Here is a 25011-nt window from a genome sequence, read left to right on the forward strand (position 1 = left end):
TTGTATTTAAATATGTCACTGACATTTATTACCAAACAGCCCTTTTGTAAAATACAGGACACAGGAAAGATAAATACATTCAAATGAAATGTTGTGGTATTTCAATCAGATGTAAAGCGACTCAAGACGTCGCTTGAGGGACCAAGATTAATGTCCACTCTTCAAGAAACCTGAGTTTTTCTAAACGTTAAATATCGGAAACAAAACAAAGAAATGCTCAGAATTATTGCATACAGTATCACATTATCATTCACACCATCATCTGCAGCATAAACAACACAACATAGATGAACACACTGAAAGTGACAATGAAAAAAAGAGGGACTGAGTCAAACATCAACAGTGAAATGAAAGGACAAATACTCCTTACACTGCTTATTAGAAATCTGCATTTCTGGGGAACAATAATAATAAAAATTATCATCTTTTCAGTCAATGCAGAAACAGGAATTAAATGAATTCACCATTTTCTCGTTCACAATGAATTTCTTTTGGTTTATCTGAATATTAATCAAAGAATTGATCATTTGGTTGAGCATATTTTTACATAGACTACATTCAAAGATGAACAGTATGTAATATCTTCAACTAAACATGACAACGAGCACAGAAATATCAAGTCTCCCATTTTATGAATCCCGTACAAGTCCAGCCTCAATAGACAGCATATAGAGTCCAGTAAGGCACAAACACAAAAACGTGTCTAAATAAAAAATGAAATGTGCATTACAGTGAAAGGCTGCAGACCACAGAAGTATAGCTCCTACACTGAGCAGCTGAACTGACTCTGAAATGACTGCATAACTCAACAATCTAGAAGAAAAGCTCTTTCAAAGCCGTGGATTGTAACATACATGAACATGTAAATTAAACTCGGTAAAACAAAGCTGACGACAGACCGAGCACTGTCTGCACTGTGCGTGTTTTTACAAGAAATTACCTAAACTACAATGCTGAAATTCAAGAGTGTGTTTCTTTAGCTTTACATTTCCCCTCATTTTAGACTGAAATGCTTCAATGCCTTTACACCTTACTCATACAATCAACAAGAATAAAGGGTCTTTTCTTTGTTCTCTTTAATAGTATAACCTGATAAAATGCCACAGCTTAACTGGTGCTGGCGCTGTCCATAGTTGCAAGCAGGTGCAAGAGCTTGGCCCTCTGGGACGGAGTGATGTTCTGGCTCATGTGGATGATGCAGTCCATTGCCACGTCTGAGTTGGCCTGCACCAGGCTGGACACAAGGAGAAAGTTATAACAAGACTTTCTTTTAAACATGCTGACATAAAATACTTTAAGAGCTGAAAGTGTGGGGCACTCAGCTGTCAACTCTTCAGTTTGTTCTGCTGTTTTTGGTTTGCAGTTGGAGAAAATACTGCCATGGTTGGTCCCGTGATGTCAAAAAAGTGCCCTTTGACCAACATGATGACTCTAACAGTATAAAATCACAGTGCCAAACCCAGAATGTATCTCACTGAGACTCCCCTGTAATCTAGGGAAAACTGTGGGAACTTTGATTCAGTTGTGTTCATGCTTCAATGCTTCAATATGGACACAGTTGGTCAGTAAAATTGCGTGCGTGTCTGCATACCTGCGGATGTGTTTCAAAGTGTTTTCTCTTTTCAAGTAGTTGATGTTCTCTCGGATGGCTGATTGGGTGCCATCCTCTTTGGACAAATGTTTCTCAAGCCACTCGACCACTACTTGGTTGTTATCCCAAAGGTAAGCCTGGGAAAGCAGATAGACATACCATTCAATATCAAATCTCTGATCAGTTCAGTTCTTTTTACAGAGATGTGCTCAAAAACAATGATTTGTGATCCACTGCCAAAAACTCTGGACACGGCATATTGATAAGATTAGCAACTAGTAGGTCTTAGACTTTTACATTTTTCAGTTTGATTGCTGGTAATGTTTACAGTAACATAAAAGTATAAAAACAATAGTCATGGTAAATAAAAAAAATTATAATAACATTGACACAACATCAGGCCCAGTTGCTCAGCTTTATAGGCATTAATAGTTATCTACAGTTTGTAAATTGGATTAAGTGAATCAGCAAAGTCGTCAGATACCTTGACTGTTCCCACTGTTTCAACAAACCACCGGCGCAGCATGGACTGCATGTGCCCATCACTAAGGTCATTATTGGCCTGAAGAATCTCACACTTCACCACCTGCTCCAACAGGAGGCGACGCAGACGCCAGTAAAAGAAGGTCCGCACATTCTTCCAGTCCAAAATATCCTGTTAGAGTATCAAAGCACACAGAGAAATAAGTTATAAACCCTTGAATCTTATTTAAATAACACTTTATTTTTAGCATCTAATGTTACATGCACAGTCATAATAACACCAGGGTGTTCATGAAGTGCACACTCACAGTGATGACACCTTTCTCCTGCATCCTGCCTGGGGTGTCGTGGAGGTCTACAAACAGCACTGCCACCTGGTGGTAGATAGGCAAAAGGAATTCCTCTCTTGCTTTGAGCTTGGCCTCCAGCTCTCTGCACTGTTTGTCAGACAGCTCTGGGGATGCTGATGAAAACAGATTAGCTCCAAGTTACTCCGAGGGCATGAAGGTCTCAGCATTATTGCAATGATAATGAAAATATAAAATATTCAAATGGTTCTGTGATTAAAGACAGAAAGAGCCTTTACCTAGCTGCTCAACCAGACTGCCATAGACTGAATCTAGTCTTCTCATGGTCTTAAGCAGGTCCTTCTTCCTGAATTTGATCTCCACTGTACCCTCAGCCTCCAGCACGCCACCCCTGGATAGAAAAACCATACCGGGAGACATGAGCGACCTATAATCATACACATTTTCTGCTTAGGTCGGAAACACCGTTTAATAAATGTAAGAAACATCACTGCTTCATGTACCTGCTCTCCCTATCAGCATACAGCTCCATACACAGAGGGTTGATGGTGGGGTCTATCACCACCCAGGACCCCCCTCTCAGCTCAGCCTGTGGTGGGATGTACACCAGCACTGGTTGGTGGAAACCACGCAGGGCATCCACAATATAGGCCCCAAACTTCAGTATCTGGTCATACATATCTGGGACAGAAAAAAAAAAAGTTATTTTACTGAATATTACAAACAATTATCAAAAACTTTAGACTGTAAGTATTTGGAGAGTTACAGTTTTTGTTCATTTGTTCTTAATTTAGAATAAAATATTAAATATTAAATTAGAATAGGTTTATATCTTTATAGAAAAACTGTGAGGTATAACTCTTTGAACACATGATGTGTAACTGCCCCAATACTTACAGTCTGGGTTGCAATCACTTTGTAAAGTTTAGTAATCATCGTATACCCTTCATCCCCCCAGAGAAACCCCTCCAGTTGGCAAACACCATGAGAGGCAGATGTTCACGGTTGAAGTCACAGATCGCCTGAGCTGTTTTAAAAGCTGAATCTGGAAACCACACCTGGCCAGCCTGCTGCAGAACCTGACATGAACGCACAAAAACAAAGGCAGAGGTAAAGCGCACTTCTCATGAATCACAGCCTATATTCAACACAAACAGTGAGATTTACTCACCTTAGATTCTGAGTCCAGGTTGGCTGGATCTGCTGGGACAGTGAACTCAACTGTGCGAGTTTCAACAGCAATGACACCAAGGGGGATTCCTCCTAACCTGCATTCATTTAACAACAGCACTATTAATAAACTTATGTTTGAGTTTAAAAAAAAGTTAATGTGCACAATGAGTTTAAACAGATTTACCGTGCTCTGCCTACTACCACAGTCTGAGCCCAAGACTCCATGATCTCCATGAAAGAGCCGTGGTCAAAGAATCCACTTTGCCAGGCACCTCGCACTGCTAATGACACAAAAAAATTGAATCACATCATTTGGTTTACTCCCACAAATGAGAAGTTTCAGGGTTTAGATCATGCAACTCACTGGGATGAGGTCTGCCAGCTAGCATCCAGCGGGGGTCATACGGCGCTTTCGTGGGAGTAAATTCTATCTCTCGGTCTACTGGATCAGTAGTTGTTATAACAGGAACGGGGGAGTTTTTGTTCTGTGAGGACAGAAGGAGAACTCCAGTAAACAACCAGTGTATGTAAATTTAGACAGCACACTACATGAACTTCACACATTCAGCTGAACCTTTGGCATGTACGAGAGCCACTGGAGGATCGTGAAGACACCCTCAAAGTCGTCTGGCACAGTGGTGTGTGTGACTCCATTGTTGTGCATGACCTGGACTCCTCCAAGCTGGTTGTTGGAAGTGTAGACCTCTTTTCCCAAAACCTGGACAGAAACAACGACTTAAAATAGCCATGGAGTTCTTTTACTTACCGTGGTTATGTTGTAATCTGCATGCAATGTTTATGTGTAAGTACTCAAGTATTAAAGCTACTATATAAAACTACAACTGTTTTTCTGAAGTTTCAATAGCCTCTCTTAAGCTACAAATCTTGAAATATCTCCTAAACTGGCTGCAAAAACTAGTGCTGATTAAGCAAACAAAACATGTTTGAAAAGTCAGCAAATATAATAAAATCGATATTATTTTTCTGCATTTAGTTTTCTTTTCCTGTTGCATTAAATGGTTACAAATCAACTCACTGCTGACTCCACACTGCAGCTGTGATGTACACTGAAAAGTATCCTAAATATCACTGACAAGCCAATTTCACAGAAACATGCATTTAAATCACAAATGGAGGAGGAGCAACTGTATCCAATGTCTCGTTTATTTCTTTTCTTAATGGCTAAACCATTAATTTTCATTCATTCAGAAAACAACAGGCTGAATTAAACTAACAAACCTTGTTGAGAGCTCCAGCTCCGGTCAGGATAATGTGAGAGTTCTCCACCTGGATCACCCGCTGTCCCAAACGGACCAGATAGGCTCCGATTCCTATGGCACGACATGTCACCTGGAAGAGCATAAAGTGGCTCAAATAAAATTCTCAGAGGCTCTGCCATGCTCTTGCTGCTGAGGGAAGTCAGATCCACACTCTCACCATACTGATGGTAATAATCTCTTCATAGGCCTGAGAAGACTCTCCAGCAATGGTGCCAGAACCTCGTAGGTTCTCAACCCCAAGGCCTTCATCTTTCCCAATGATGTCAGTGATGATGTATCTGTAACGGTTGAGCATAAAGACCAGATCAACTCAGGATAAATCTCTATCATTCAGCAAAGTTTTATTCAGTTACATTTCAATTATATTTCTCTTTTGGCCATACAGCAGTTTGTCTCTGGTACAGTTTGTCAAACAAAAACATGTATCCACAACACAAGAGATAAATACTTTATATGAAATACTTTACACGCAGTGACACAGATTTATAGGATTATCCCACAGAGAAAAGTATATGCTGTCATACATTTCAATAAACTGACTATTCTGCTTTATGAGAACAAACATTGTACCTGGACTCTCCACTTTCTTCTACGTGGTGACAGTGAACAGAATTGGTGGAGCTGATGCGGGTGTAGTCCTGTGGTGTCAGGTAAAGGTATTTGAAACCCTAAAGGGGAAAAAATATTAATAACCCATTATAAGTGTTCAACTCCACTTACATTTTTCCTGCGATCATTTCATTTACTATCACAAGATTAAAATGAACCCGTCTCAGCTGTCACCTTGTAGGGATCACTGGGGTCAATCCAGGCCACCTGGAACATGTGTTTGACCTCTTCAGCGAGCCCGATGCGTGCTCCACTGTTGGCTGCGATGTAAATGCGGGGGATGCCCTCAGCCCGAGCCAGCTCAGACGCCCTGAGGAAGAGCTCATCCTCCTGAGGACCGAAGGAGCCAATCATGTGAGTGATGTCATTACAAATGACGATAATGTCTCTGCCCTCTGGGTACTCTGGAGTCTTCATCTTCATCCTGAAGGCAACTATTCCCACCTGGCGGAGCACAGTTACAGTGGGTATCATCACACTGAGAGAGCACTGAAAAGGTAAGAGTTAATGTGAATCTTCTTATAAGCGTCCTACGTCATTGTCTCCAGGCAGGCGGTTCATCTGCACCAGTCGACCTTGTGGGTCCAGAACGAGCTCAGTGCACATCAGCAAATCTTTAGGGTATTTGTCCCCTGCACCCCACTGCTTGAGTAGTGCCTAGGAGAATATTTTCAGTGTGGCCAGACAACTTATAAACATTGAAGGTAGTCTTATTAAGTCTTATTCAGTAAGTCAGCAGTACCTGTCTGAACATCTCAGGGAAGTCATAGATGTATGTTGTGCCCAGAGTTTGAGCCTGGAAGCGTTTGGCCTGCAGCAGGTCTTTGGTAACATACGGAGTGTTGATCAGCATGCCATGTAAAGGACCCTGCTTGTTTCCATATGACTGGAACATGATCTGTGAAGGCAAAGACAGGATGTGAATTTAGTAGTTTATAGAACCATAAAAATGTGATCATAAAACACACACACAGAACAAACCCCCCTGAAATTTAACACATCTTTTACATTTCTGTCCTCACCTGTCCAGAAATTCGGTCAATGACTTCGTTATAAAGGCTGATGTCCAAATAATAGCCAGATTCATTAGTGAGAAACAGGCGGATAGGAACAGCATTCCCAGTTGGTGTCAGACGAATGTTTATCTTCAGCTCAGCCTGCATGACCCGCAGCTTCCAAAGACGACTGCCGTAGCGCATCACCATCGAGCGGACAGACTCCTCTATCTAAAGGACCAAAGATTCACAGTAAGTGAATCTGATATATACATGCAGTCTAAGTCTGTATAGGTTTGAGCTTACAGTTCAATGAGTGTGGACTACAGAAATCATCATAAAATATCAGTGAAAAATAGGTAAACAGCTAATGAAATGTTACAAGCAGTAAAACATGTTGAATTACACAGAGAGTAAGAATAAAGCACCATCAGAAAAAAAACAAATCGGCAGCATTTCTTATAAACTATATGCAACCCTGAGGAATAATAGTTTATAAGGAAGAACAGATTGCTGCACACTGACTTTAGAGGGGTCCATGATGACGGTGGGGACGAAGTTGAGGAAGATGTGATTGCAGTCTGTGCGGACGCTGGTGTAACTGAAGGCCACCTCCAACTCATCCATGGCTTCCAACAGAAGACGTTCTCCTTCATTTTGAAGGTATTCAAAAGAGGCTTCCTGGTTATGTGAAAAGATTTAACAGCATGTAACTACAGAAACCTGCATCCATCACCACAATATGATATTCTGAAATGGCAGTGCAAGTTTGTCACCTTGTACAACAATACATCATAAAGAAAAACCTAGAAATTATGTCATTTGTTTAAATTAATAAACTTTGGGTTTGTGTTCCTCTTCTTACCTTTGTAATGAGATCTGAATGGCGAATAATTGCTCGGATGAAGAAGCGGTAGTCTGTAACTTCAACCCCCTCCTGGACACGAGCAGCGCCCAGGTAGAGGTGCATCTTGCTGTTGGAACAAGGAACAGCTCTCAGGTCAAAGTTCCTCATTCGGTTGAGCTCCAACTGAAACGCCAAAGCTGGCTCCAGATTCCGGTAAATACGATCTTCCTGGAACTGAAAGGAAGCACAGAATGGGGCATCATCATCTCCTCAGACAGCAGCATGTTGGCTCATGCATCGCAATCAGGTAACCACAAACTTACCCCATCTCGAGCTCTGAATGTGAAGAACTTGGGAAATTCTCGCTGTTTAAATAAAATAGCAAAATCATCAAGTGTAAAGGCATCCTGCAAGTACGAACTAAAAGTAAATACACTGTAAACTTAAATGGACAAAATTATTGAATTTATTGTGAGGGAGTGAGGCAACATTCCAAAAAATTGGTTATTATTTGGTGTTACTTTTATCTTAAAAACAAATAATTGACTCAGATTTGGAGAAAATAGATCACAAATGAGTTATAGATGACAGTTATGCTGAGAACAGAGTGTCAGTAATTCTCTTATTTATCAAAATTGGAAATTGTAATATTCTCCATCATCAAAGCATGCAGCATAATAAATAAGATGGAAGTAGCACCATACAGTTTATAGCAAGAAAAAAAGATTTAAATGAAAACTGAATATTACACTTTTTATTGTCTGTTATCACTTCCAGCATAGCAAGTATAAACAAAGTTGTTTTGGTTTTCACAAGCAGGTGATCTGTGGTTACGATCTACTGTACGTAAAAGTTACCTTCTGTGCAACTAAAAATGTGATTCTCCTGATTCCATATTCAAAGAGGACTGCTTTCTGTAAAATAAAATTAAAAAAGAATCACACAATTTTCATAAAAGACAAATAAATAAAGACAATACCTGACATTTGTAATAAGAATGTGTTAACTTAGATGTGGTAGCTGACCTTTGACTGGGCGAAGGCAGTGAAGGCTGTGACCAAGGCATCATCATCCTCCGTGTCTGCTGTTTTTATGGACACATTAATGATGTGGATTGGGTTCTCCCTGGTATTCTGTAGGGGATGGAGGAGAAATTGGTGGCTGCAGAGACACAGATGAAAACAGCCTTTTTAATGAAATGAATGATTTAAACAGTCTCAGCCCCCACCATGAGCTTCTCATCCTCAAAGAGACTGGAGCAAGACTCTGAGAACGGAGTGCTCTCCAAGAGTGGTTCTACGAAACTGGACAGAACTTCATCGAAATTCCTGCAAAATAAAAAGAAGCACGTCAACATGAGAAAACATATTTTTTTAATATACATATCTTTTCTGTTATTTTCAAGTTAAAATTGACCTTTTGAAGTCGTCAAAACCCTTGAAAGCCACCATGGCCCCCATACGCTGGCAGGGCGGAGAAAAGGCCCCCTCCAGGAAGAGCTCACTGCTCTGTCGCCTCATTTTAAACTGGCCTGATCCATTCACTGGCACAGGAACCCTGAAATAAAGACAGGCCTACTAAATGTCCACATAAAGAGGTGTGCTTAAGCATCTGAAAAAAATATTAATTCAGAGAGCAATTAAAGCAAGTCTGGAGCTTCTATTTAACAAAAACAACCCTCACATCCAATTCCAATTCCATACAGATGATAGTAGAGGTGGCACAAAGTCACAGATCACAACTTAATCTCAAACCTTGACTATAAAGTCTCAAGTTGAGGCCGGGCCACAACTTGGTGCCATTTACACACATGGACCCATAATAAGGTTAAAAACTTAATTTTCACTGGAGTGGGTTTTTAAAGTCCAAGTGAAGTCTATAGTCATCAGTTTCATGACTTGAGTCTGGCTAGAGTCAAAGTTGAGTCGCCACCAGGTTGATATAGGTACATTTCATGTATTGAATTGAAAGGGATTATGAATTGTGGTCATACAGAGCAATTCTTGAGAATAGTTGGAGAATACAGGCTCCGTATTTGGTAGTAATCAATGAAATCTCAGGCTTGAAGTATTTATGAGGAACATGACAGGATGTGACCTCTCAAAAAGCTCAGTGATGCTTTACATGTTGGAAGAAGCAATGAAAGAATGATATGGAAAAGCACAGTTTAACATATGAATTAAGAAGGACTTGTTAGAGGAGTCCTTCAGTAAATGTATTTGAGCAGAAGGAAAAAGAATCACGGTGCATCCAGCATGCGTTGCTGAGACATGCACACAACAGGGAGGTCTAGCTGGTTGGGAGGAGCTTTACTCTACCTGTTCAGAGTAGGGCTGCTCCCTCTGAAATAAGATGATTGACAGGTGAATATTATCAGTGGATGATCAAACTGCACGTCTACCTCTGGGCATTATATTTAGATTAGAACACTTTACAAGATCCTACGCACATTCACATTAATGTGTAGAGGGGAGAAAACATTCTGCATTCAAAGTTAGCCAGAAGCAGTTACAGCAGCAGTTTACAGAGCGTATTTCACATACACACTGGGTACATTGAAACCATTTTATCAATGCACCTCTATTGATCTATCAGGCCACTGTAATTACACACTTAAATTATGATTTGTAAAGCCTGGATTTCTTTAGAAACGGCCACAAAGTAAAGCATTTTCTATGAAATGTTGGATTATTGATTTCGCTTGATTAGTAGGCAATATTACAGCCTCTGATGCTACGATGAGGCAATATCTGTTCAAATTTGGAAGTGGCAGAGACTCAACAGTAACTCAAGCACTGGACCACATTGTGTTATCCATCTGTGGCTCCATCCGGAGGAAACCTGTCACCTGTTTGGATGTGAAGACGGCAACATGAACTGGAAGTCTACAGCGCACGTTCCATCCTGCAGCTGGTGATGCTGGATGCTGTTCAGCTCATAGGCGATGTAAGCTCTGCGAACGTACACCTAACAGTCAAGAAAGAACAAGTAATTATCACAAATTAAGGCATAAGAATGCACAAGAAAGAAACGCATTTGTCTGAATCCACAAACTTACCTCCAAGGCAGCCATGCACACAACTTGATTGGAGTGGTAGAAGAAATTAGGCAAAACGTCAAAAATGGAGGTTTCTGAGAGAATGAGTTTCTGTGGCAAATAAGAAAAGTATAGTTATTTTATATTGACACTGATATAAAGTGATGGTCACAATGAAATTTCTCCACACAAAGCTAACCTTCAAGTTCTCAGGGCAAAACTGGTGGCCATACATGTCAATGGCCGACAGGAAGATTGACTCAACCTGGTTGTGTCTCAGCTCATATGATGGTAAATTGGAGGCGATCAAGACCTGAGACAAACAGAATATCCATGTATTCAGATAATAATAATAATCAGAATGTTTTTTTTTGACTTTTGAAATTTGAGAGAATATAAAACAAGACTCAAAAATGTCACTTGGACACAATTTGAGGTGTTTCATCTGTTTGATAACTGTGGTGATTATTATATTATAAATAGACACGACATCTCTGACTAACATGCATGCAGGCACTCGTACCTGTCTGGCTCTCAAGGCCACCTTTGAGTTCTCCATCTTGCTGAGCTGTGTGAGTTCATTCAGAATGGCCATGAGTTCATCTGCCAGGGTGGGATCCCGTCCACACAGTTGGTCCTACACAAAGTCAAAGACACACACTGTATCAAGTATCAGAAAGATATTACAGTAGGAAGAACAAAGAGTGTGTTTGTGCCAGCGTAGCTGATGAAAGCCTTACTATGAGCATTATGACCAGGACGTTCTTCTTGGAGACCTGAGCATGAGAGAAGATGTAGTCCAGCACGGGGCTCATGTCAGGTTTGTGCTGCTCTCTCAGGTTGATAACACACTTATCATAGTGAGCTGTTTGGGAGAAAAAGAGCAGAAGTATTTCAGCTGAAGCCCAGCAGCAGTTACTGTAAAGAAAATGTCACATTAAAAGGTGAAAGAGCATTGAGGTTACCTTGCTGAAACTGCATCTCCACCTGCAGGTAGCGCTTTAGCAGATCAAGTACCACAGACTTCATATACCCACGGATTCCACTGCGGTATCTGCACAGAACAAATTCAAACATATACCAACCAATGCAATTGCAATATCATTCAGATATGTTACTACTACTGCACAATCAACATCGGACAAAAATAAGAGAAACTCACCTCTGTACGAGCTGTACGATACTCTGAGTATTCATGAAGAAAACCTCTCGGTCAATCTTCCTCTGTAAGGTCGCTGCATGGCTGTCTAAAATGTTTGCAATCTGGAATCAAGTAAGCAAAATCGAATTATATTATTATGACAAGAGTGATTTTTTTGTATTTAAAAGACTTGCTCTGTGACACCGGGACAAGTTCATCCCGCATGTTGTAGCTGAAAAGCTTTTACCCTTTGACTCGGGAACTGGCAGAGGACTGAGGTGATATTGCTCGCGTACTGAGCCATGACTTTACGGATATCTTTCTCAACACTGGGTGGAATACGACCCGCCACGCTGGTCATGATCTCCTGGAGTTCCAACAGCGGCAGTGAGGGATCCCTGAGAGTCTTCATCAGGGTGGCCACCCACTGTTTCAGCTGCAGAGATGAACATTTAAAACCCAAACATGCTCATATAATCAAAAATCTTCTTGAGGTGTTGTAATTTAGGAATCTGTTGTGGCTGATACGTACCTTCCTGCTAAAGTAGGGCTCTTCAAGGCAGTATCCATCCATCACTTTAACTAGGTTATCAAGCACACAGTGGAACACTTGGTGAAGCTTTTCCCCGACCATCGGCAGCGGCTGCTGGGGTGGCAGTGTGGCTGTGTTTAGTTCCACCTGTGACAGAATGGAAAATGGGAAGGAACAATTTTTGATCATTATCAACAAATAACAACAGAAACAGTTACAGCATGGGAAAAAAAAAAAAAAAAAAAAAAAATTCAGTACGAGCTTAACGGTCTTATAATGTGTAAAATTCACATGTCTTTTTTAAAATTTTTTATATAAAACAGGTCCAGGTACTATATAAATAGTGTTCAAATGTAAAAGAAACAAAATAAAATGCTCAGTTCACAGAGAAATAAACACAGCCCATATTCTGCAACTGTGCTGTTTGGACTTCGGTAAGTTTGTGATGTCATAAACTCATGCTCAACCCACTGAGCACAACCCACTGTCAAACCTTTTATGTGGAAGAAAACACAGAGCACTCATTTGGTCCCAGAGCTCGCAACCTACAGGACTGAAGAAAACCAGTGATTGGTCTAGATGTGCGTTACAGTCGGCCAATCACAATAGATGGTCATTGATATGAGCATGCCTTAAAGACACAGAGCCAAAACAGCCTGTTCTTGGTAGAGATCCAGAAAGAAGCTGAAAAGAGGAGATGCAAAATGAGACAGAAATGTTTTTTGGTATTTAAAACCACAAAATATATTCTTACGGATTATAGGACTGAGAATAAAACACTGTAAAAGTGTAAAATATGGAACCTTTAAACAACCAACTGAAAACACTTGTAATATAGTATATAAATGAGAAAATCTAGAAAAATACGGATCGAAATAGATAATAATAAGAATTTGACGCATCAGAGTATTGTTAGAAAGTGGTATAAATGCACATTTAGGAGTTCTATTTATGTGCTGCCGATAGTGATTTGGAGTTACCTACCCTATGTATACTGCTGGGGTCGTCCAGGTCCATACGTGCCACTATGCAGCCAGGCTCCAGAACTGCCCCCGGTCTCTTGACAAAGTGAATACAGCCAGACTGCTGCACAGTCAGAGTCATCACCATCTTCATCACCTAAATCCACAGCATAGTATAACAAAATGAAATTATCAGCAGATGCAGCAGTAAATCACAGGAAGTGTATATATGATCAAAATCTGTCACCTCAATCTCTGCATAGGTCTCTCCTGCAAAAATATGATCTCCATCCTCAACCACGTACTGCAGTAGTTTGCCAGCAGAGGGCGTCCTCAGCACTGTGGGATCCGTCTCCTTCTCAAATACACAAGTTTTGTTGCCAACAGTGATGCGGTAGCTGAGGGGTTGAAATAATACGAGAAATGAAGCAAACAGTTAAACCACAAGTAAAATAAACAAACTGATTCGTCTAGATTTTACATAGTCATGGCCTTACCTGTCTACTTCCTCCTTCATGTAAGTGGTGTGGCTGCTGCCATCGTAGCACAGCAGGAGGCCGCCATCGCTCAACCTGTGGACGTCTATTTCAATGTTGGAACCATTCATCATGCTGACATAAGTTGTTGGGGACTGGCGAGCCACCTGCAGGCAGCAATAGTGATCATTTATTGATTAAAAAGGTAAGAAGTTAAGGCAAACTAGCAACGGAGTAATGGAACAAAGCAAATACCTTCAGACAGAATTTGACTCCTTCATATATTAGATCCAGACTGACAGAGTTGAGCAGACTGGCTGCAGGCAGAACCTGGCCTCTAGAGATGCAGGAGATAATGTTTCATTATTCAGTTATATGAACACAGTAAGAACTGTAGTGAGATATCAATAAGGAGGGACTGTATCCACTGACCTTTCCAGTGAATGCAAGTAGTCAGACATGCTCTTTCTGAAACTGGCATCAGCAACATGCAGAGCCCCACAGACGATACCCAGCATGGTATTGGGTCTCTCTGCCTGCAGGAGGAACATATGGCTTTGTGAAACCAAGAAACTATACACAAATCCAGCAGCCAAGCACCTTGCCATGTAATGAGTCATGGCATGAAATCTTAAGTCTTCTACCTGCACTTTCTCTGCAATGAGATGATCCAGCCAGCCGGTGTCGATGTCATTGTTCCTAAAGCTTTCTGTTTCCAATAACTTGATGAGGTATTCGACCGTCGTCCTAAAATCCCCTCGGATAGACAGCTCCTTCAAAGCCACCACCATGTTCCTGAAGCACACAGCAGATATGACACCTGATAAACACCTATCCTATCGCATTAACTTCATATTCTTTCCTTATGTGTACATACTACATATTCCTGCCTACATTTCTTATCTTTCAAAAGATACTAACATATCTTGAATAACACTGACAAATGTAAAATAACTGCATTAGTTGCTAAAGTATGTTGTGTTGTTATTATTGGCTAGACATTGGTTTTTCCACATTGTTTGATTACATCGTGGGTAATTACAACATTAGGACAGATATTGCATTATTGGCTGCTGCCTCACAGCGGGAAGGGCACCTGAAAGCTTTTATTGCTAAACATCAGTTATCATCAAAAGAAGCTTACGATATGGCTTCTTCACGATTCTCCCCCCACGAGAAACAGTGTCCAAACTGTGAATCTGCAAATTCATGGAGGCCACCAGTCGCCCCCACGCTGAAGTAACCCCAGACGTTTTTACTGCTGCGGAAGTTCAGCTCCTGCACGGTGCCAGAACTGGGCTTGAACCCCTGTGAGTCAGCACAAAGATGACAAGTCAGTGGAAAAAAAATGTAAAGTACATAGCAAAAAAAGTTGTGTTTTGAGCATTGGTGAAATCCAGCGCTACCTCGTCAGGGTTCTCACTGGTGATCCGAGCGGCTATGACGTGCCCTCTTGGACTTGGCATGCACCCTGGAGTCTCAAAGTTAATGATGGTGTCACCCCACGGACTTTCTCCATAAAGCAAGCGCATGTCCTTAATCCTATGAAGAGGGATGCCCATCGCGATCTATCAGGGATGAAACACTGAGTTGAAACAGGAGTATTCTGGTGTCACTATGAAAGATTGACTCATTTTGTTCCTGTGGTATAATTATATGCTTCTGAGATTTACCTGAAGTTGGGCAGCTGGTAAGTTTACATCTCCGATCATCTCTGTACAGGGATGTTCCACCTGCAGGCGAGGATTCAGCTCCAGGAAATGGAAACTTCCGTCTTCAGAGAAGAGATATTCCACTGTACCCGCACTCACATAACCCACCATCTTGGCCAGTCGTACAGCATACTAGGCCAGAAAGAAAGACGAGACAAAATCTGTCTCAACCAGAGCAGAAATGATGGTTGTAAAATAAATACATGCAACAATGTAAACTGACCCTTTCCATTTGCTCAAATGTTGAGGGGGCAGCTATTGTGGCAGGAGCTTCCTCTATGATCTTCTGGTGCCTTCTCTGGATGGAGCAGTCTCGTCCGTATAGAGAGATAGCATTTCCATACTCGTCAGCCAATATCTGGACCTCCAGGTGCCTCGCATGCTGAGCCAGTTGCATGATGAAGATGGGTGAACCGGGCACCTCTGTCTGAACCTGCAATCAGAATACATACTGTAAAAACTGCATCAAAGTGTAGAAGGTGGGGGCATGATTACAAAGAAATCAAATGTAATAACACAAACCTGTCTAAAGCAACTTGGAAAATCCTCAGCACTTTCAACTTTCCGGATCCCTTTTCCACCTCCACCCTCGGAGGCCTTGATAACAACTGGGTAACCAATTCTCTCAGCTCCCTGCAAAGACACAACACCCAAAATAGTACTTAGCACAAGATACTACAAATGTGTAGATATTAATGCAATGACTTGTTGAATCTGCTTACTGCTATCCCATCATCAACATCATGAACGCAGCCCTTTGTGTAGAGCTCTGGAGGAACACTGATTACATTGCCCAGTCTTTGGTCCTCTTCAGCCCAGTCCACTCTCAGACCTGAGGTACAGACACAGCAGGTAAAAAAGTATCCCTGCTAGACCTATTACAATAACAGCATGATCGCCTGATGTCGATTATTTGAGCTGACTGCAATCGTTTTGCATAATTGATGGAATAATTTCAATTTATCTATATAACAACAGCTTGAAACGAACAGGAATATTGTATTTCCATCACTGTATTAACATCATTTTCCACAATTTAAGGTGTGACTGGCACTTTTTTGATGACATCATTTTGTTGCACGAACAGTCTATGGCTCTTCTGCTGTGGTTCAACGGCACATGGGTGGAGAATTAGCACCACCGACTCTCTCACCGGGTGCTCCACCTCTCTTTTTTGACGATTGTTTTTCGATGAGCATCTATCGACAAGAACATCAATGATTTAGTTGCAAAACCAAACACCACGGCACTGCTGTGGGAATCTTTGGGTTTTTAGATGAAAAGGAAGAGCCTAAAAATTTGGAGATGAATCATCAGATTTGCAGCAAAAAGCTGTAAGTCAAATTAAAATGAACAGAAAAAGACAATTAAATTGTTCATGGTCAACTAAAGTTTTGTGATCATGACAGTCGTCCGCATTGCCAAATGTTGAGTATATACCACATGGTACTACAACATCCTGCTACACATTATAAAAGCTGAGACAGCAGTAGTGAGCAGGTAAGCCATCACCTGATCCGGTCCATGGTAGTGTGGGAATGTCAGCACTCTGGGCCACAATGGAAGAAGCCACCTTATCCCCTAAAGCCCACATGGCCTTACTGGATGGTCCTGAGAGAAACAGCAGTTATCAGTTAATAATGAGATGTGAGACAGGTACTAACTAACCAAGTGAAGGAGATGTAAAATGCTGTTTTCAAACACTTTTTACCCAAGAATGAAATCCCTGCTTTGCTCAGGAGCTCGGGTAGTTTGGGATTTTCTGATGCATGGCCCCAACCGGCCCACACAGCCTATGAAGAGGAATACACCCACAGATATATGATCTTTTGTCACAGCTGTTTATTAACAAGGTTTTTAACCCAGATCCATAGGCCAGAAACAGCAGTGCTGTGTAGCTAAATGGTGAAACTTGCCTGCACTGGAATTCTTTTCGCAATGTCCACTATCAGCTCTACGTTGGCATAGTTGTTATTGTTGGTGCCACCGGGCACTGGCACATAATGGTCGGCCATTTTAATGTATTCTAATAGAGGAACAAGACTGACACATCAGGCAGGATATATACATAGGCAGCATGATCAAACAGCTGACTCCCACTCCAACACAGATTAGTTCTTGATGATGATGACAGCCAGGTAATAAAAACGTATCAAGTTCAAAATCACCTGCGTTAGCTTTCAAGTCTTCAGGGGTTACCATGACCACAAAGCGTATGGTTCTCTCATTGCGAAACATTTCATAAGACCAGCGACGGATTGAGCGCATACATTTGACTGCAGCAATGCCGTTATTAGCGATCAGCACCTGTAACAGACAGAAAACACTTGAGTAGCCATAGGAAACAGATGAAAAACAGAAAATGCTGCAGCGACTTTCATTCTTACTTTTTCTATCACACGGTTGCCGCCAAAACGTGTGACAAACTCAGCCGGAGAGGCCACAGTGAAGTCTCTCTGTAGATCCATCTTTCTGTGTTCACACCCTTTTTTCACCAGGTGAGGACCAGACATGCTGGGCCTGCAGAGCAAAGTTCATGGTTAGCTGTCCAGCCCAATAATGCAGTAAAACACCTAGGAGTACTCTCTTCTGTATAGTAGGTGCAAAATACTGGAAACCAGGAAACATGCAGGCTGCATACCATCCTCCATACAGCCAGAACCAAGCAGGTAAAAGAGAAGAAGAAAACCACCGTGCTCCTTGACAACCACAGAGGTGAAATGCTATATGAAAATTTCAGAATTATTATTGAACTGGGATCAGAGAACTGAATTGCATTTCCTTCAATTACTAGCATGGCTGGAATGACAATAAATGTCCTTGAATCCCTGAAAATCCAAAACTCAAGTCAAAGTTTAGTCTCTCTGCAACAGGCATGTCAGATTGTGGACTAGCCCATTTATTTCTGACCTAATCTTCAAAATGATATTGAACTGCTGCTCTTAACAGAAAAACAACTCGCAGAGCAGTGAGATCTCAACAAACTTTTAGCTACAGGTACTAGGCTGATGATATCATTCTTGGTGTCCCTTTTTTTTATCAAATGTTCACCACAGTGGAGCCAATAAAAGGTAAATGTGTTATGATGCAATCAAACTGCAAGTTATGTCTAACTTCCAACTGCTGTCAATAATAACAATAGCTAACTTAAATCAGTGGACTCTAAAAGTCTGTCCATACTCTATCGAGTGATAATACTGGGTGTATGAGCAATAAAAACTTGCTACTTTGCTATTTGTGCATCAAAGTCAATGTAATCATCTTTCACATAAACATACAGCACAAACATTTTGGTATCAGAATAACAAACTCTACTTGTACAAAGTTACAAAGAGGTGTAATTAAAAGAGCAGCTATTAAATGCAAAAAAAAAGTCGGCCTGAACTTCCATTGTTTGAAATCAGTCCATATGAATACCACCAGCATTACAACACACTGAGCACTAAAACCAAAAAGGCAACGCATTTTTCCACGTTTTGCAATACACAATTTGACTGAATACTGCAAAACTGTTTGAACCTTTCACACAAGTACTATTACGATCAGCTGGCTCACGTCATGTTCATTCAAAAGTCTCACTCCAATTGCACCACAAGCAGCTCGTACCTTTACAGATTCTGTCCCATGTTCAGATACCGCTTCGAAACACCCGTGTTGCATCAGTGGGCTCTATTGTAAAACTGGAGTGCAATTATGTCTGAGCTAATATGAACTTTAAACTTGTATTGTACTGTTGACTCAGGAAATACTGCGTTATCGAACGAGTTTCTGATAACCTTTTCCAGCCCAGTGTCATCCACTTTTTGATCTTTTTCTGGGACATGAACCATGCCAAGACAGGATTTAATCTGACTCGACACATACATCACTGAACAAACAATAAGGGCCTGATTTACTAAAATCTCAAATAAAGGGTACTAAATTGCATGTTCCTTCCAAAAGTTTGCACCCGTTTTGCGGGTGATTTACAAAGAGTCATTAAAATCAAGTGCAAATTGCTGTATTTAAATGAGGGGTTTACGTTTTGATTCCAGCAATGGAAAACTTTTTACAAAACAAAAGGAAATCTGATCACATTGAACTTAAGAAATATAAATATAACAAGAACAAAACGCTATATAGGAGATTATCAGCAAGAAAGTCAACACTGTGGCAAAAACCAAACGGCGAAAAAAAGGCTTAATAATAAAACGTCGGCAAATAAAACAGGAGGGACGGTGGATGAGATGCTTCTAACAAACACCGATCAGCAGGTCCAGATCTTTCTGTGATGAGCAGGTGACTTTTCATTCAGTGTCTCGCGAGTGCTCGTGAATCTTATGAAGCTACCTGTGAATTCTGCGGGACACATTCAGTACATGTGACAGCACACCTGAATAAGGGGACTGGGTTGGACATCTGAGCAGCGATACGCTGGAATGACCCAGAGGCAGGACAATGCTGAGTCGGAAGAAGTTTTTTAATTGTCGGTACTTCGTGGTTCCTCCTTGTTGTTGGCTGTCAATCATCATTCAGTTCATTCAATAACTCAGAAATTTCATCGCTGGACAAACGATATGTCTGAATAATTTTTCCCTCTGTCATTTCGGTAATGTTTCCACGGGTGTAAAAACACGTTCTCAATGTATTCTTTGGTTTCTTGCGTCTCCTTCTCACCACTATAAGAGCAGCCGTCTCCCCTAATGTGCGCATCTGATTAATACGTTCCTTTCAGTCCAACTAAAATACACAACAATCACTTCTCCTGTTTCTACTTTCAGGTTTGGTAAATGTCGTTGCAGGTGCTAAATTGTTCTATTTGCATTTCTCCTCCCAGTATTTTGCACCTGCAAGTAGAAACGCTCAATATTACATATGCATGCAGGCAAACACGCAAAATGGACAGCGTGTTAAAATGCACATTTGAAAAGTGTGATTTTACACACGCAAACCTTTAGTAAATCACACCCTATGTGTCTTATCCTTGTTAACATGATTTACAGATTATGAGAACAATAACGTGCTAAAATATGTAATCTTATTTCTGCACTGGCCAGACCTGTGTGTCTCAACAGAGTGCAAACTGTTGGTGTTATTTTTTGTATTTCCTCAAATGCGCGTGTGCCAAGACTCAAGCCCTATACGGTTACATAACGATAGTACAGCCACACTTGCGCTCTTTCCTGTGAAAAGACATGCCTGCAGAAGTTGCAATGACATTTGTTTAACTTCTGCACAAAGTAACTGCACCATTTTTCACTATTTCTGTGGCTCTGACATAAAGCAAGCGATAACTGTCCTCATACCAAACACTGCAGCCCACGTATCAAATTACAAAGAATGGTATCAAACCCTGTTATGGTGCTTACCTCCAGAGATATGGGAATAAGTTGAGACTTTGACAGCTCTTTCCCTCCATTATCCAGCCTAATTTATTGTGTTAGTTCCTTCGTAGTAAAAATGGGTGTTAAATAGACCAAAACTAAGCGATGTCTACAAAGTGCTTCCTCTTGGGTGCTTCCTCCCTTCTCCCCTCCCACATGTGCAGCAAAATATCTACAGATACCCAGTGACAGATCTCTGGCTGCTCTTTACAAATATAAACGGAGCAGAGAGCAGCACCACAATAAAAGCGTTCTGCTTCATTTATAAAAGAAAGAAATCTGTGGCCAAAGATTTAGACATGAAAAAGCTAAAATCCTCTTGCACACACATACAAATATATTTATTTTCCTTTAAACAGTGAAAAAAAAACTAATTCTTCAAACTGCTGGAAGATGTTTGAGATTTAGGAAAGGGAAATATCCTACCTTCCTCCACTTCATGGTGATTCCTACAAGTCCCGCTAGCACACATAACTTTTGAATCAGTCAGTCCAAATAAACATGTCAAGCCAAACACATAGCTGTGTGCACTAAAAAAACACCTCTGCGCTTCCATCATATCATATCTCCCAACTTTGCAGACTATAAGAATAATTTAAAAAAAGAGACTAAAATAGAAATCTGTGGAAGATTTCAAGGTGTTTACTGTGTTGTGACCTAGAGTCACACAACCACTGGTGTTCAAAGTCACTGGCTGCAGCTCTTGTTCCAATAATAGAGCAGAGGTGTTTAGCATGTGACAATAACACAGGTCCGCTCAATGCAGTTGGGGTGATAGCACACGGCTTGTACAGAGAGAGCAAGAAGGAGGATCGTGGCACATTACCAATCTGACAACGTTTGACCCACAGATTTTCGAGCCAGACCTAAAAAACAATCTAGTTCATATTATTTATCAGACTAGTATTTGGTGTGAGTGACTTGCTTCTTTGCTTACGTCGCATGCATGAGTTACAACTTCTAGACAAGGTTGTTCATCTATGTGTAGTTACAAGAGGGAGCTATGAAAACAAACCTGACCCCGGACAGTTGACGTTAAGTTTAATTACACAGAAACAGACTTACTTGATGCCTGAGTAGCTGCGCTGTGGCACTGCACAGGCCACCTGCTGAGGGGAAGATCTGGGGGTGGAGGATGCTGGCTGAGATGCACCACATGGAGGTTTCGTGACCAGAGGTTCCTCGTCTGAAGAGTTATCCTCTGATGCTCCGAGAATGAACTTGAGGCGTTCCCTCGCCCTCGGCCCTGAGCTGAACATTGGTGCGATGGCTTTCGAAGGTTTCTGTGTGGTCTGTGGCGACAACGTCTGCTCTGGATTTACCCCAGGGGAGGCCTGCAGAGGCTCAGAGACCACTGTTTTGACTTCAGGACGTGCAGACTCGCTGTCGGCCAGACGACTGTTATCCTCACTGTGTGCCGGGGTTGTAGCAACTGTTGACAGGTGACGCTCGCCTGCATTCGGGGTTCGTTTAGTGGATACAGCTTCCTTGGCTGCAGAGGGACCACAGTCAGGGGGAGATTCCTCTCCTTTCACAGGCATTGCTACTGTCTTGGTATTAATCCTCCACAGTAGCAACAAAGTCCATAGGAATAATCCCAAAACTGCAAACAGGAGCATTCACAGACATCCTCCTGAGACTGAAACCAGATCAAAGTGGACATTATAATTCATTCAAGAGATGACACGAACATTTTCTCATCCAATGTGAGCTAACTTTAAAAAGGACAGATGCATCATCTTCTTCATACACACAATAATAGATTTTCTATTACTATTACAACATCAAAAACTGTGTCATAAAAACATCATCAAATTATTAATGTTATGTTTTCCATAAAAAACTGTCAAACATCCACTGGTTGCAGCTTTGGTTTGAAATGTGAATGTATAAACAAACAAAACCAGACAACTAAAGACACCATAAACTCATTGAACTCATAAATTAATTGATAAATCAACCGTCAAATGAATCAATTCTGAATGTAACTTTAGTTGCAACCCTAATGCCGTAATAATTGTTTGATGTACTGATGTAAACGTTTCAGACTATTTAAAAAGTCAACATCAAATACTCAGGTTTCAGTCAGTATATCTATCAGTCACAGTTGTTTATTATCAATATTGTGTCAAATAGAGTATTAGTAAATATATTATTTTCTGATTTTTAACTTAGATTATAATACCGGCCTTAATTATCCAGGATGGGTCCGACTACAGGTAAGTGTGTTCTGTCACTATTTGGACTTCAAACGTAATGCTGTGTAGCAGTTGTGTCTGTGTACTATTCCAGTCTGAAGACATTTCTGTTGAGGTGGTCAGAGGTCAGAAGTCCTCCCAGGGGAGGGGCATACTGGGTAGTTTGAGAGAAAAACAGACAGGAGTTTCTACTTTCATATGTAGTATTGGGGAAATCAAGTCAAATCACATGAGCATTCATTAAAATGTCATCCTGACTCTGAGTATCACAATCAGCACAGACATGCAGGCTACATGTCCCGGCCAGGCATCCGAGACAGCTGCCATAAGAGCTGAGTGTGGCTGCTTCATTTGGGGTAAAGGTCAACACTGAGGGGATGAAGAAAACAGCAGTTCTGGTAAGAGCAGAGTAGAAAAAAAACATCAAATGGTACTGACACACATTTGGACGCATCCATCCATAAAATAAAATATGAATGTGCAATCCATGTGAAACAAATATTTGCCAGTCAAAGACCGTTTTACACAATAAAAACCTGGAATTATTATCATATTATTAAAAAGATCTGCAGAAAGTAATTAACACTTCTTGCAATTTCTAATTTAGGTTCAAAGTTAATCATTTTACTCACTGACGAGAGAATGATGTGTGTTGACTTCAACTCAATGCTGACCTCAACCGACAGTCAAATGTGCACAAAATGTCACAAACAATAGCAGCTGCAAACTGAACTAAATCCGTTCCCTCCTTTTCTCACAAAATATCAACTAAAGTGACAAAAAAAAGTGTAGTCGTTCAGTGTTTTCCGTGTTTTAACCAATCAGGACAAATGGGGCTGCCTTTTTTTTTTCAGATCGAGCTGCTTTGTGACACCTAAAGTATAAATGTTGAAAAAGTCCAGTTTAAATGTGAAACCATGTTATTCACACTCACCGCGATAGAAACAGGCAGCTCTGCTCCGCCGTTGTTGCACCCCCCCACACACAGAGCCACTTAGCCGACATGAACCCGCTGATTATTTTTCATAGCCACGAGTTGTTTTGAATTTAAAAAAACGACATTCTTCATTGTATCCTTGTCTCGACCTAAACACCAGAATACGTTCAGAGTCGAGCGCACCGCCGCTAATGCATTCATGGGTTTAATTATTTGCATGCCAGCAGCAGCAAAAACGCCACCTACCACCACCACCAGTCCAGGATCTAACATCCCCCAACCACCACCGTCCAGCACCACCTCCTACTCCTGCTCGGTGGTAAACATGGGGGGTTCAAGCTCCTCCCAGGGAGAGGGGGATCCTCCGAAGATCGTCTATGAGGATGTCTCAGTGTGCGGGTAAAAACATGGTTAGAAAACAATCAAATGGGCGGTCCCTCATCCGTTAGATTCAAGTAAAATGGGACAAATGTGCAATTTGCAAGACATGTGTTTGACTCCAGGGGGCGTTATCGACATAGCGTTACATTCAGCGCTAATTTGTGAACTGTGGCTGATATGATGTCCATTTGTGTTTTCCTTTTCAAACACGTTCCTGTAAAGTGTGCTGTAATTACACATGTAGCCTAAGTATCATTGTCTGAAAGCCGCACTAGGAAGGTAGGTAGGTAGGTAGGTATTTACTTTATTAATCCCCGAGGGGAATTTTTTTTTTTTAAAAGGCCTGAAAGGAAGATGAACATGCAAATATCATGAAGCATCCATGTCATTCAATGTCATTACATCAAAATATCAGTGTCGAGTATTTTTTTCATACTCTCACACAACCAAGTCTGCTGTCATACACCGATCCTGAGCTCAACTTTATTCATACAGTAGGCTAAAGACAATGCAATTGATCCAAAGTGTCATACAGAGGAACACTAAACAAAAGGAAACCACGCTGATTATTTTCTTGATTAATCAATTAGCTGTTTGGTCTTGCCAGTCTGACAAACAGTGACAAAACCCAAAGTGCAGCTTAATGTCTTCTTCGGTCCCGACCCACAGTCCACAAAAGATATTCAGTTTATTATCATGGAGGACTAAAGGAACCTAAAGGAAGTAACTAAAGTAAATATTCATTTTAGAAAAGCTGGATTCAGAGAGCTATAATATTTTAGTCCTATTGTTATTATCTAATCTATTAGTTGACCCTCTGTTGCAGTTTTGGTAGGTCTATTTTTTTCTTGGTACACAGTCGTCTTCAGATGTCTGTTGTGGTATAAGTGGCTTTCATGATGCATATCAAATCTTTCAAAGATAATCCCAGGTAGCCTACTCAATAGGCTACAACTTAGTATGAGAACAGTATATTCAACTGTCGG

General features: G+C 41.0%; 1 protein-coding gene across 6 annotated transcripts; it reads right to left on the reverse strand.

Annotated features, from left to right (window-relative positions):
* Window position 1: 1 nt before the first annotated feature.
* On the reverse strand, window positions 2-23944 carry acacb (acetyl-CoA carboxylase beta). Of its 6 annotated transcripts, none has more exons than XM_069138706.1 (54): window positions 23642-23941; window positions 21575-22148; window positions 17534-17666; window positions 17315-17453; window positions 17063-17172; window positions 16858-16939; window positions 16659-16757; window positions 15869-15978; window positions 15669-15779; window positions 15370-15579; window positions 15108-15278; window positions 14841-15002; window positions 14579-14742; window positions 14079-14229; window positions 13867-13970; window positions 13690-13771; window positions 13456-13601; window positions 13206-13356; window positions 12981-13115; window positions 11997-12143; window positions 11712-11900; window positions 11486-11586; window positions 11289-11377; window positions 11064-11188; window positions 10847-10960; window positions 10523-10636; window positions 10345-10434; window positions 10135-10253; window positions 9605-9628; window positions 8703-8843; window positions 8515-8614; window positions 8312-8419; window positions 8144-8200; window positions 7610-7651; window positions 7305-7520; window positions 6965-7120; window positions 6467-6670; window positions 6187-6342; window positions 5979-6101; window positions 5619-5888; window positions 5406-5503; window positions 4993-5113; window positions 4795-4905; window positions 4130-4273; window positions 3920-4040; window positions 3740-3833; window positions 3554-3650; window positions 3326-3461; window positions 2886-3063; window positions 2661-2773; window positions 2383-2537; window positions 2076-2246; window positions 1592-1728; window positions 2-1234 (listed from the first exon to the last, which is right to left on the reverse strand). In XM_069138706.1, exons 2-54 carry the CDS (start codon window positions 22126-22128, stop codon window positions 1108-1110), a joined length of 7302 nt encoding a protein of 2433 aa, XP_068994807.1. In that variant the 5' UTR covers window positions 22129-22148; window positions 23642-23941; the 3' UTR covers window positions 2-1107. The 6 variants fall into 6 exon arrangements, 5 of the variants coding, with proteins under 5 accessions (XP_068994807.1, XP_068994806.1, XP_068994808.1 ...); XM_069138705.1 differs by having other exon boundaries at window positions 3740-3836; XM_069138707.1 differs by lacking the exon at window positions 9605-9628 and having other exon boundaries at window positions 3740-3836.
* Between the last annotated feature and the right edge of the window lie 1067 nt (window positions 23945-25011).

The sequence above is a fragment of the Embiotoca jacksoni genome, unplaced genomic scaffold (genome assembly GCF_022577435.1).
Source record: "Embiotoca jacksoni isolate LCO1_2020_lvr unplaced genomic scaffold, fEmbJac1.0.p SCAF_8, whole genome shotgun sequence".
Taxonomy (NCBI): Eukaryota; Metazoa; Chordata; class Actinopteri; family Embiotocidae; genus Embiotoca; species Embiotoca jacksoni.